The sequence below is a fragment of the Miniopterus natalensis genome, chromosome 17 (genome assembly GCF_054644295.1).
Source record: "Miniopterus natalensis isolate mMinNat1 chromosome 17, mMinNat1.hap1, whole genome shotgun sequence".
Taxonomy (NCBI): domain Eukaryota; kingdom Metazoa; phylum Chordata; class Mammalia; order Chiroptera; family Miniopteridae; genus Miniopterus; species Miniopterus natalensis.
Window position 1 is genome coordinate 35,930,845 of NC_142097.1, and position 11,397 is coordinate 35,942,241.

Here is an 11,397-nt window from a genome sequence, read left to right on the forward strand (position 1 = left end):
CTGTTGTCACTCATCTCTCCCCAACCACCCTGCCCCAGCTAGCTCTACCTGCCTGTTCTATGACTTATCCTACTTCCGCCTAGTATGACTTTCGACAGTGAGAACCATTAAGATGCCTATAGCTCAGGCATTCAACTTTGTGAATGTAAATATGTGGTAATAGAGCTGTGTTTTCAAATCTGCACTAGTAACACAAAGCCACGTATTGGAATGTGTGATTCTGAACATCAAGGAAGCTTCTAGTAGCAGCAAAAGGGATGGGTAACACATGCTATTGTACCTCAGGGCCAGTTGGTCAGTTCACTTATGTTTGACACTGTAGAATAGCTAGTGACTGGGAATGAAGGTGTTGATCTGAAGCAGACAGGGAAGAGTGGGGTTATGTCTTTTACAACACGTAGCATTGCTCTCACCAGCCTGATCATATTTAAGTTATGTATATTAAAGAGCCAATCAAACCCTGCTGAAAACACACACAGTTTCTAGTTTTCATGGTTCTTCATTGTTTGTGGAGATGGTACCTCTAGTGACAATGTCACTAAATTAAAACTTCTGAAATTCTAGGTTCAAAATAGAAGCTACACTTAGTGTTATTCACTATGTTGGTTATTGTGGGTTAGTGTTCCTGTTGCTAAATGGTACAGAAGTATCTGCTGCTGGAAATTTTGGAAACAGATCTCTTCTGCTGTATAAATTCACTGGAACTTGAATTTTAGCTTTTTGTTTGATAGTGTGCTCTTTTTAAAAGGTGAAGCCTTTTCATGTTTAATTAGTTTTCTCATTGCTGCCTATTGCTATATTTGCTAAGCTATAAAAATTCAGTGGTAAGAATTTAAATAAAAATTACATGATATTTGGGATTTGCTTCAGTTCAGAGTGATGTGCGGGGAAGTGGAGAGGATGTGTATGAATAAGGATTCACTGCGTGTTGATAGGTACTGAAGCTGGCTGATGAGTACTTGGGGGTTCATTTTACTGTTCTTCCTACTTCCGGGTGTATTTGAAGTTTCCTTTTCATAGTTAAAAGCAAGGGAGAGAGGGGCTGCTGAGAACACTAAATTTCATGGGTTTCTATGAAAGTGTAAAAAGTCCCCATATTGGTAGAAACATTGTCATAATCACCATCCTCAGTATGTCATCCTCTGCGATGTCCCAGAGAGCTAAAGATAGACTGGGACATCATTCTAAGTGGCTACATGCGGTACTTGGTTGTTCGGGAATTATTCTATGTTGAATTCTCCTTGCAAGTAATTGACCATAGACGAGGCCTTGAGAATCTCTTTTCTTTCTGAGAGTTTTATTGTCATGGAATATGCAACTATGTTTGTTTTTTTAAAAATGTCAGTGTAGTGTCATAGAACTGTCCTCTACTCTCCCTCCCAAAGTCCTTGATAGGGAATTAGAATGCTTCTTATTGCCAGGCTGGTGTTGCTCAATGGGTTCAGTTCCTGGTTAGGGCACATGCCGGGACTGTGGGCTCAGTCCTCAGTGGACGGCATGCAGGAGGCAGCCAATTGATGTTGATGTTTCTCTCTCATCAATGTTTCTAACTCTCACTCCCATCTCCTCCCTTCCTCTCTAAAAAAAAAGTCAATAAAAACATATTTTTAAAAATAGTCTAAAAAGAATGCTCATTATTTTCAGTTTTTAGGGGAAGAACTAGTTTATTTATTCATTTACAGATGGGGGAAACTAAGACCTAGAAAATGATTTTCCAGACTTCTATTAAGTGGCAATGTCTTTTGTATTCTAAATATTTGGCTAAATTATTGCTCTGCATGTGGACAAGTTCAGCAGTTTCTGTTCCTCCCCACCACCTCCACAAAAAAGTTATAAATACATTAAAATGAATATTTTAGGATCAATTCTATTTGTTATATATCTAATATCATATTTGTTATATATGTTAAATGTCAAGAACCATGAAAACGGGTTCAGTTTGGTTTTAGCGTTTGGAAGAGCTCTTTTTTAAATAAATTATTTTTTTCTATATTGTTTCTTTGCTATTCCTCCCCCCCCCCCTTTGTGAGTTCTATATCTGTATTTTCATTTCTCAGTGTGTATTTTGGCTAAAAGTTATTTTTTAAAAAAGAACTTTTTAAAAAAGAAAGCCCATCATCAGAACATTTCTGTCTCTCAACTCTTGTGGTCCCCTTCAAGCTGTAAGTTTAGATTTTTATACCAAAAGCACAGCAGGGTCTAAAATAAAGAGTTTTTCACAGAATTGATTTTGCCCGCATGAAATCTGCAGAATTCGATCTGTTATCTACAGAATTCTGCCTTCCAGCTGTGCGATGGCTGAGGCTCCAGGCAACGAGTGGAAGCAATGAGTGGAAGCGTATTTGTTTGGTTTCCTAAATGTCAAGAGACACTTACCTTCCATACCTTACAATTTGGTGTGGTTGGCTGTCTAGCTAGCCTTTTTAGAGGCCGGGGGTAGATGAGGGAGGGAAGGAATTCAGATGAGGATCAAGTTGTTCTCACAACTAGTTTGTTGAGCTTTTTCTGCACTATTAATTAGTCTTCCAGTAATCCCCTGATCACCGTTGAAGTGGGAAATATAAAACATATTTTGATAATACGGACTTGAATGCCACCATTGATTATATATTGTAGTTATTTCTAGTCCCGATTACCCAAAGGAGCTACATTAAGAAGACAGACAGCCATTCCCCTCAGAGATTTCTGCTGGGTTCTGAAATCGAGACTTTTAAAATAGTTACTTTACAACATCTTCAGCCAACATGAAAGGAAACCGACACCACCCCTGGTTCTATTTTAATGTTTGTTGATGCAGCTGTCATAAAAGGGAGTGCACATCTAATATGCTCCCCTCACTCCGTGCAAACCTGTTGAATGAGCATGGCTTAGAGGTTGGAGCGTAGGCCTTTGCGCCAAAGAGTCATGGGTTCAGTTCCTGGTCAAGGGCATGTACCTGAGTTGCAGGTTCGATCCCCTACCCTAGTTGGGGCATGTGTGAGAGGCAACCAATTGATGTGTCTTTCTCACAGCGATGTTTCCCTCTCCCTCTCTCCCTTCCACTCTAAAAATCAATGGAAAAAATATTCTTGGGTGAGGATTAACAACAACAAAATATCGTTTAAGCTTGTTGAATGACGCTTATGTTAGGGACAAACCTGGGAAAGGAAGCTGGAGTGAGTGAAATAGGAACTAGAGAGAATATTTACCTCTCAGTGAATTGAGAAATGTATTTTAAGTCTTTATAGGGCATAACTGCCTCCTTATTTAGAGTGTCTTTTCATTGACTTTCTCCAGCTAGGTCTAAGTTTCTTTTTTATCTGTTAAAATTCAGGTATTTTCATTTCCAACAAGGTCTTTTCCTTTCCTGTACATGTCTTAGATCTGTGCATTTTTCTGAGAATCCTTATTTCCCTTTTGTCCCAGGTATTTACCACCAGAGTGTTTTGTGGTTGGGAAAGAACCACCAAAGATCTCAAATAAAGTTGATGTCTGGTCAGTGGGTGTGATCTTCTACCAGTGTCTTTATGGAAGGAAGGTAAGGATGAAAGACAGTGTGGCTTCACCTGTCTCGGGTGATGCATGTACAAAGTGGCATGGTGTGGATTATTCTCTTGGGGTTAATCATTGGATTATACAAAACAGAATCTTGAAAGTTGTGGTTTGAACAAAAAACAGACTTAATAATCATAGCTTTATGTATAAGCAGAAATTTTCAACCCTGGAGCACCTAATGAATTCCGTTGGGCTGTGGAAAAAATGCATTTTTTGCTGTTCTTAGTTAGATCCAGGATATGTTTTGATTCCAATAATACGCTATAGGGAATTATGTTAAATAGTTCATTAAAGTATACAATCTTCACAAGAGCCATTCTTAAGGGTCCCCAAACTTAAAACTTGAAATATCTGTGGGGCCCTTTATTCCCAACCACCCCATTAGTTAAAGCTACTATTAATAAAGCATGCTTTATATTTCTATACTGGGAGGTGGTGTCAGAAAGTATCACGGTCTGCTACCTTTGATCAAAGTGATATATCATTAGAACAAGTAATAACCTAGGTAGTAAAGTACACCTAATGAATTTTTGCATTTGTTTTACCTGTGAGCATACTACCTTATAAATGTATGTATTAGGGTCCAGCTGTGTATTTCTGCTCATATGTCTGCTGTCAGTGTGTTTGTATGTTTCAGCACGCCCCTTAGGCTGTGGGTATAAGCCATTTGGGAGCTCTGCAACTCCCCTGGACTCTTAATATTTTGGTTACAATATCCAGACCAAGCTCTTAATTCAGGTTTCAGCTTCCTCTTCATCTTCTTGTTTCGTTTTTTCCTTTATCCCACTTCTCTAAGCAGGTGGAGTTCATTTCCTCTTTAACTTCTTGTTTCCTTTTTTTCCTTATCACACTTCTCTAATCTGGAAGTTATTCGGAACTACAGGGGTTAATGATTACCTACTCTGATAATGTGGAAGTGGTGCTGAGAGTGGTGGTAGAGGTCATCTAGGGTTGTTTTATGCTCTCGGTAGAAACAATGTAGAATTGACACTAGGCCTGAACCTCATTTTTCAGAGTTTATTAGAAAATGGCAGTTTGGAGCACAGATGAAGCCACTTAGTAGCCCCAATTCTGTTTTTTCCCCAACTCTGGCCTTACCTCTTCTACTTTTTCACTTTTCCATCTCTTTTTGTCTGTATCTTGGATCTGTTAGTGTCACACATACTATTGCTTAAGCCCATAGGTATCACTCAGGGCAAAAGAGATTGCTGATTCCTGCTCTGAATCTTTTCTTTTCTGTAAGCAAAACTTAGAGGTATGATACAATAGATGCTGCTTCTGCTTTCAACTCTGCCTTAACCTAGATGGTGGACTGTGAGCAAGTCCTTTAAGCTCGGAGCCTTTTGCACCTTCATCTATAGAAATGGAAGAATTCCAGGAGATTCTCTCCAAAGTTCCCTCTAGCAATTCTCATGAAGATGTCTTCTCCTGTCCTTCTGGGGTTTTGAATTGCTCTGTTTTGTTTTAACCGGAGGCCCACCTTTGTTTATTTTTGTTTTTATATGGTAGCCTTTTGGCCATAACCAGTCCCAGCAAGACATTCTGCAAGAAAATACTATTCTTAAAGCTACTGAAGTACAGTTTCCGCCAAAGCCAGTAGTAACACCTGAAGCAAAGGTAAGTTCTCGCCAGTTGGCCAGCAGAAACAACTGCCCTGCTTTTTGTATTATTTCTCTGGACAGTAGCGGATGGACTACTTAGTACGAGACTTAGGAGTCATTAAAACACCTTCCTCCTTCTAAATGTGTATTTCTCCAGCCCCCACTCTCTTCTCCTCTCCTCCCACAACAAGTATTGAGTTTACATTCCACTAGGTGAGACAAACAGTAACTAAAAGTGGATACACTTCAGATGGTGATAAATGTTAGGAAGAAAATTAGAGTAAGGGGGTGGAGAGGTGGGAGCCCCTTTTTTGATGGCATGATCAGTGAAGGCCTTGAATGATGGGAGGTGGGGCCATGTCTAGATTTGGGAGACTGTTCTGAGCAGAGAACAGTGAGTAAAGCTCAGATGTGAGCATGAGTTTAGCAGGTCCACAGAGCGGAGGGGAGAGGGTAGGAGAGACAGCAGGACAGGTTGTAAACTGATGTAAAGCAGTTGAAGGTTTTAATCAGGGCAACTATGATCTTATTGCTGTTTCAAAAACCTGTACTGGCAGCTGTGTGGAGAGAAAATTCAAAGTGTAAAAGTTTATTTGACCAGTGTTCAACCCAAGAAAACCCATTTAACTCCAGTTCCAGGTATCTCACTAAGGAAGGGTTTTTTTTCTTTTTTTTTAATCCTTACTTGAGTATATGTTATTGATTTTAGAGAGGAGGGGAGGGAGAGAGAGAGAGGGAAACATTGATGTGAGAGAGAACATTGATTGGTTGCCTTTTATGCTCACCCTGACTGGAGATGGAGCCTACAATCTGGATACTTGCCCTGATGGGACTCGAACCCCCAGCCTTTCAGTATACAGGACAATGCTCCAACCAACTGAGCCACACCTGCCAGGGGAAGAAAGGCTTATTTTTAAAGGCCAAGGATCATTATTGTTCATGTCTGTGAATTTGTTTTCATCTTCTAAATGCTTTAATCAAGCAGTTTACCTCTAGGTGTCTTTTATTTTGAAAAACCAGGATTGGTATTAATACTTTTGTGTTTTATTAATTAAACACGGGAAAAAGTAGAAAGCATTGGTTTATTTCATGTTTTAGATTTTTAAAAGTAGACTTTATTTTTTTAAAACAGTTTTAGATTCAGAACAAATTTGAGTGGAAAATAGAGTTTCCATATACTCCCTGGCCCCCCCTTACACACACACACACACACACAGAGCCTTCCCTACTGTCAACCTCCTGCACCAGAATGGTACATTTTTACAGTTACTGAACCTCCATGGAGATGCCATTATCACCCTCATGTAACGTATGGACTTTGGGTGGTGATATTTTCGATTTTTAAAAAAGGATTCATTTATTTAAAATAATTATAAGACTTAGATTAAATAGAACTGTCTGGTGAAAAAGATCATTTATTTAAGGGTCTTTCTGGTAATGATAAGAGTTATAGAAACATACTACATAGTCCATCATGCACAGGGCCAAGGAAACTCCCCGCTGGTAGTGAATTAGGATCCGAATCAAGCCCCGCTCACAGGGTGTCTTTATGCCTTTATGTCTCTCGGGGAGACAAGTTCTGTTCGGGTTTTCCTTGATGACTTAGGTATGTGTCTGCTTGTTTGCTTAACGATCTTTCAGGGAAGAGCAAGATTCACAGGGAAAGCACTTACCATCTGTGGTACAGTGTGGCGTTCGTGTGGGTCTCCTCACCCTGCCTGTGGTGGCAGTTTGTCATTCAATTCCCACTTCCTCAGGAAGTTCATGCAAGGCCATGGTTAGTAGGTGCAGGACCATGAATGTAGACTGTGCCCATGCAAACCAGCCAAGGCAAAGAGAGTTTTTGTGTTGGTCTCTGTTTTGGGGACAGAGGTATTTAGAGGTCATGCCCGTTCCCCTCAGGAATGGCCCATCCACCTCCATGTGGGAAGGAGCTGGTGACCACAGAGAGGTGCTGCTGCCAGTGCGCCTCCTTCCCTGGTCTCAGCTCTGCCTGGCGGTTCCAGGAAGGCCCTGGCAGCTGCTAGGGAGCCTCGGGTTTCCCTCCTTGGGGCACCAGGATTATTTGCTTCAGGCTTCTTTAAGAAACTTTCCTTTCAGGCGTTTATTCGGCGATGCTTGGCCTACCGAAAGGAGGACCGCATCGATGTCCAGCAGCTGGCCTGTGACCCCTACTTGCTGCCTCACATCCGAAAGTCGGTCTCCACAAGTAGCCCTGCTGGAGCTGCTATTGCATCAACCTCTGGGGTGTCCAATAACAGTTCTTCGAATTGAGACCCACTCCTAGGCCACAGACTGTTCAACACACAGAGTGGACAAATGGCATTCAGCAGCGGGTTTGGAACATAGCGAATCCGAATGGATCTCATGAAACCTGTACCAGGTGCTTTTATTTTCTTGCTTTTTTCCCATCCATAGAGCATGACAGCATCGATTCTCATTGAGGAGAAACCTTGGGCATCTCTGGCCAGGCCTCGTAGGAAAAGGCCCCGCCCGAGGTTCCGGCGTCAACGGCCACTGCGTGTGGCTGCTCTGAGTGAGGAAAAAAATTAAAAAGGAAAACTGGTTCCATGTACTGTGAACTTGAAAACATGCAGACTCAGGGGGGTCCCTGATGCAGTGCTTCAGATGAAGAATGTGGACTTGAAAATACAGACTGGGCTAGTCCAGCGTCTATATTTAAACTTGTTCTTTTCTTTTAATAAAGTTTAGGTAACATCTCCTGAAAAGCTTGTAGCACAAAGGCTCAGCTGGGGATGGTGTTTGACTTTGGAGGAAAAAAGTTGCTATTGCCCGTTAAAGGCACTAGAGTTAGTGTTTTATCCCTAAATAATTTCAATTTTTAAAACATGCAGCTTCCTTCCCCCCTTTTTTATTTTCGAAGAATACATTTGGTCATAAAGTGAAACCCGTATTAGCAAGTATGTGGCAATGTTCATTCCAATCAGAGGCAGCTTTCTCCTCCATCTGGTCTCCTGTGTGCAGTTGCTTCCCTCATCTCAGTGGGGGAAATTGAGTGGGAGCACTGAGATGTGTGGGAGTTTGCCATTGGACAAAGAATGAGGTTAGAAGACTGCAGCGTGGGTCTCTAGGTTTTCAACTATTTCTTCACAATTTGAACACTTGACGGTTGTCCCTTTTAATTTATTTGAAGTGCTATTTTTTTAAATAAAGGTTCATCTGTCCATGCAGTCCTCTTGGATTCTCTGAATGTAGTAACTATCGAAACTGTTCCAAAGGTAGGCAGAAAACAGGCTGAGGAGCCAAATGCCCCAGGGATCAGGAGTTTCTACCCATGGTCTCTATGTGCTTGCTAAATGGTGTACATTTCTTATTAACCCTGATATTAAAACTTGATCAGCACATAAGCTTTCCTCTGTTAGATCTTTTGGCAGGAAATAACCTCCAACCCTTTCAGTTTTGTGGGTGTGTACTGGTGTGTGTGTCTGTGTGTGCATGTGCACACGCACTTGGTCTAACTCACTTTGATTCACTAAGTGGAGTTAAAACATAATCTCAAGCGAAATAGGTATTTCAAATATGAACTTTCTTTGGAACTAATTTTTTTTAACATGGCTGTTTCTGAGATGTGATCAACTGAAGATGGAGCTGAAATGGGAGCTGCATGGCCCCACCATGCCCTTGAAACAGCAGAACACTCGGCAATGGAGAGAGGAGGCCAGAGCCTGAACATGTGGTAGCCAGCTTGGAATGTTACTGATGTGTGGCAAGAGGGCTCAGCCAGAAATATTTAAAGATGTAGCATTCAGGCATGTGAGTTCCCTGGGCACGGGGAGGGGAGTCAGGAAGGGTAGAGCTCTCAACTAACTCACGACTAGTGTTTCTTTTACATGTGATAAATGCCTCTGGTGACATGTTTTAAGGACCTGCCCCTCCCCCAGTATCAGGCCATTTTAAGGGAAAACCAAGTGTTCCAAGTTGAAGAGAAGCTTGTGGGTAGGTATCGCCTTGTGGAACCCTGAATGGAAAAAAGTCAGCCCCAGAGCCCTTGGTGCCGCCAACTTTCTAAAGCTGTTTTATTGCAGTGTTATTTATATACACGTGCACATATACACACACATACATATATATACATGAACACATGATGTTCATGTGTGTGTAAAATACCTTTTTTAAACATTACAATCAAGCTGCGAAGCGAAGGGTACCCAAGGGGTCTCAAAGGTTGAGCACAATGCTGAAAGGATAGTATCTGCACGTGAAAAGATGGATGAAGTTGAGACCAGATTTAAATTTACTCAGAATATTAAGTTCTATTCCTTTTTTTCCTCCCTCTGATTCAATGAACTTGTAAAAATTTTTAAACTTTTTTAACATTTGAAGAAATGCTGCATCTTTAAGCCTTCCCTCTAACTTCCTGCCTCCTTTTCCCCAGGGGCTAAGTGAAGCTGCAGGACTTTATTTACCTTTTCTACCTTGTCCTGAAAAAGGGGGGATGCCCTCTCTCCTTGCTTTCATTGGTTCTAGGGCCTGGTTAGAGCTGCCTGGGCTCTCTTGAGTCTGGGCAAGGCCTCTTTCCACTGCATTGACCAGCCCCAGAAAACATGCAGAATGTTGGTCTTTACTAGACTTTTTAATAGCCAGTGAAATCTAAGTGGGGTTCTTCCACGATATATTTTGTTAATATGGGTTTCACTTTTTCCAAGAATAATCCCTTATTGCCACGATGTTGATTTACTTTAAACAATGATTTTTTAAATGTGTATTAATTTGTAATTAAATCCAGCCAGACTGTTTTGGCCTTTCCCAATCTGGGGGGTGGGGAGGATATTAAAATAAGTTTTAAGAAGTGAATTTCCCAGTCTCTTGATTTTACTCTAGTTCAAACAGAGCCCTTACCATCTAGAGTGTAGATAGGGGAGTCCTGGCAGCAGGCTGAGTCCCAGTGGACAACGTAGGCATGATGGGAATGTGTTGATTCGTGCAACACCTTTTGCACCTCTGATGTGCTAACAGCTGTGCTTCTGGGTGGGAATTCAGTGAAGAGGACAGGGAAGACCCAGCCATCGGTTCACAATCCAGAGGTGAAGGCATTGTGCCCCAGGAAGGGATGGAATATGGGGGTTTGAGGGGAAGGAATTGGGCTCTGAATTATCCATTGTGAGATGGGCAGCTTTAAATGGGGAGTCACCATTGAGAGCCATAGGCACCCCTCTTCTGTGGCTGATTTGAACATGTCTGCAATTTTTTTTTTTTTAGGTTTTTCTCCCTGTTTTCTGCTAGTCCAGGAAAGACAAGTTTTCCTTCAGCTGAGATTAGCAGTCAAGGAGCTCTTGTGTTTCTTAATTTAGAAAACAGCTCTTTAAACATAGTAAATACAGTTATCTCCTATAATCTTAGAGCTAGAAACAAGCTGCAGGTCCAGTTCCTTATTTCTAAGAAGGCAAAGTTTACAACTAGCTTGACCCACCTTGGTGAGCTTTTCTTTCTTTTTTTGCTTTCTGAGAATCCTTTCCCCCTCACCATCTTAATTGCCCAAGTTCTCTTTGTAATTAAAATCTGCCTGGGGTGAGGGATGGGGGTGTGAGGGATGGTGCGAAACTACTTGGGGTCTGGGGAGTCCCTCTTCCTAAAATTAGTTCTGTCTTACCTTATGACAGAATCACCTAGTGGTTAAGAGCCTGGGCTTTAGAATTAGGTCTGGTTCAAATCCCACCTCTGCAAGCTTCAGGGATAGCTCCTCAAATAGTTGTATTAAAATAGAAATAAGATATGTAGCCTGGCCAATGTGGCTCAGTGGTTGAGCATCGACCTGTGAACCAAGAGGTCACTGGTTCGATTCCTGGTCAAGGCACATACCCAGGTTTCAGGCTCGATCCCTGGTAGGAGGCGTGCTGGAGGCAGCAGATCGATGATGATTCCCTCTCATCAATGTTTCTATCTCTGTGTCCCTCTCCCTTTCTCCCTCTGAAATCAGTGAAGATATATTTAAAGAAAAAGAAAAAGCGGATACATAAAGCTCCTAACACATAAGAGGAAAATTTTAAAAATGTGGTTTAAAAAGATCACAAGATCCAGTAAGTGGGATTGCTGGTCCTGGGATGCCCAAGTTTGCTGGTTGGGGTTCAGAGCCTTTATACTTGCCAGGTAATCAGGAATCTGTTTGTCTTTGGTAAGTGAATCAGACCTTTCAGGAGCCTTCCCCCCTCTGGCTTGAGATTCAGTATCAACCTCTGTCCTAGAGATCAGCAGTCTCACCCAGGATCTAAGACTACTTCCCGCTGAGTCTGGAAGAAACATC

General features: G+C 41.7%; 1 protein-coding gene across 3 annotated transcripts in view; it reads left to right on the top strand.

Moving 5' to 3' along the window:
• TLK2 (tousled like kinase 2) overlaps positions 1 to 9,950 on the top strand; it is a 70,208-nt gene extending 60,258 nt beyond the window's left edge. For all 3 annotated transcript variants that reach the window (XM_016204104.2, XM_016204118.2, XM_016204112.2), the window contains 3 exons: positions 3,406 to 3,517; positions 5,044 to 5,151; positions 7,236 to 9,950. In XM_016204104.2, coding sequence (XP_016059590.1) covers positions 3,406 to 3,517; positions 5,044 to 5,151; positions 7,236 to 7,409 — 394 coding nt within the window. In that variant the 3' untranslated portion in view covers positions 7,410 to 9,950. The remainder of the gene's footprint in view (positions 1 to 3,405; positions 3,518 to 5,043; positions 5,152 to 7,235) is intronic.
• The last annotated feature ends 1,447 nt before the right edge of the window (positions 9,951 to 11,397 follow it).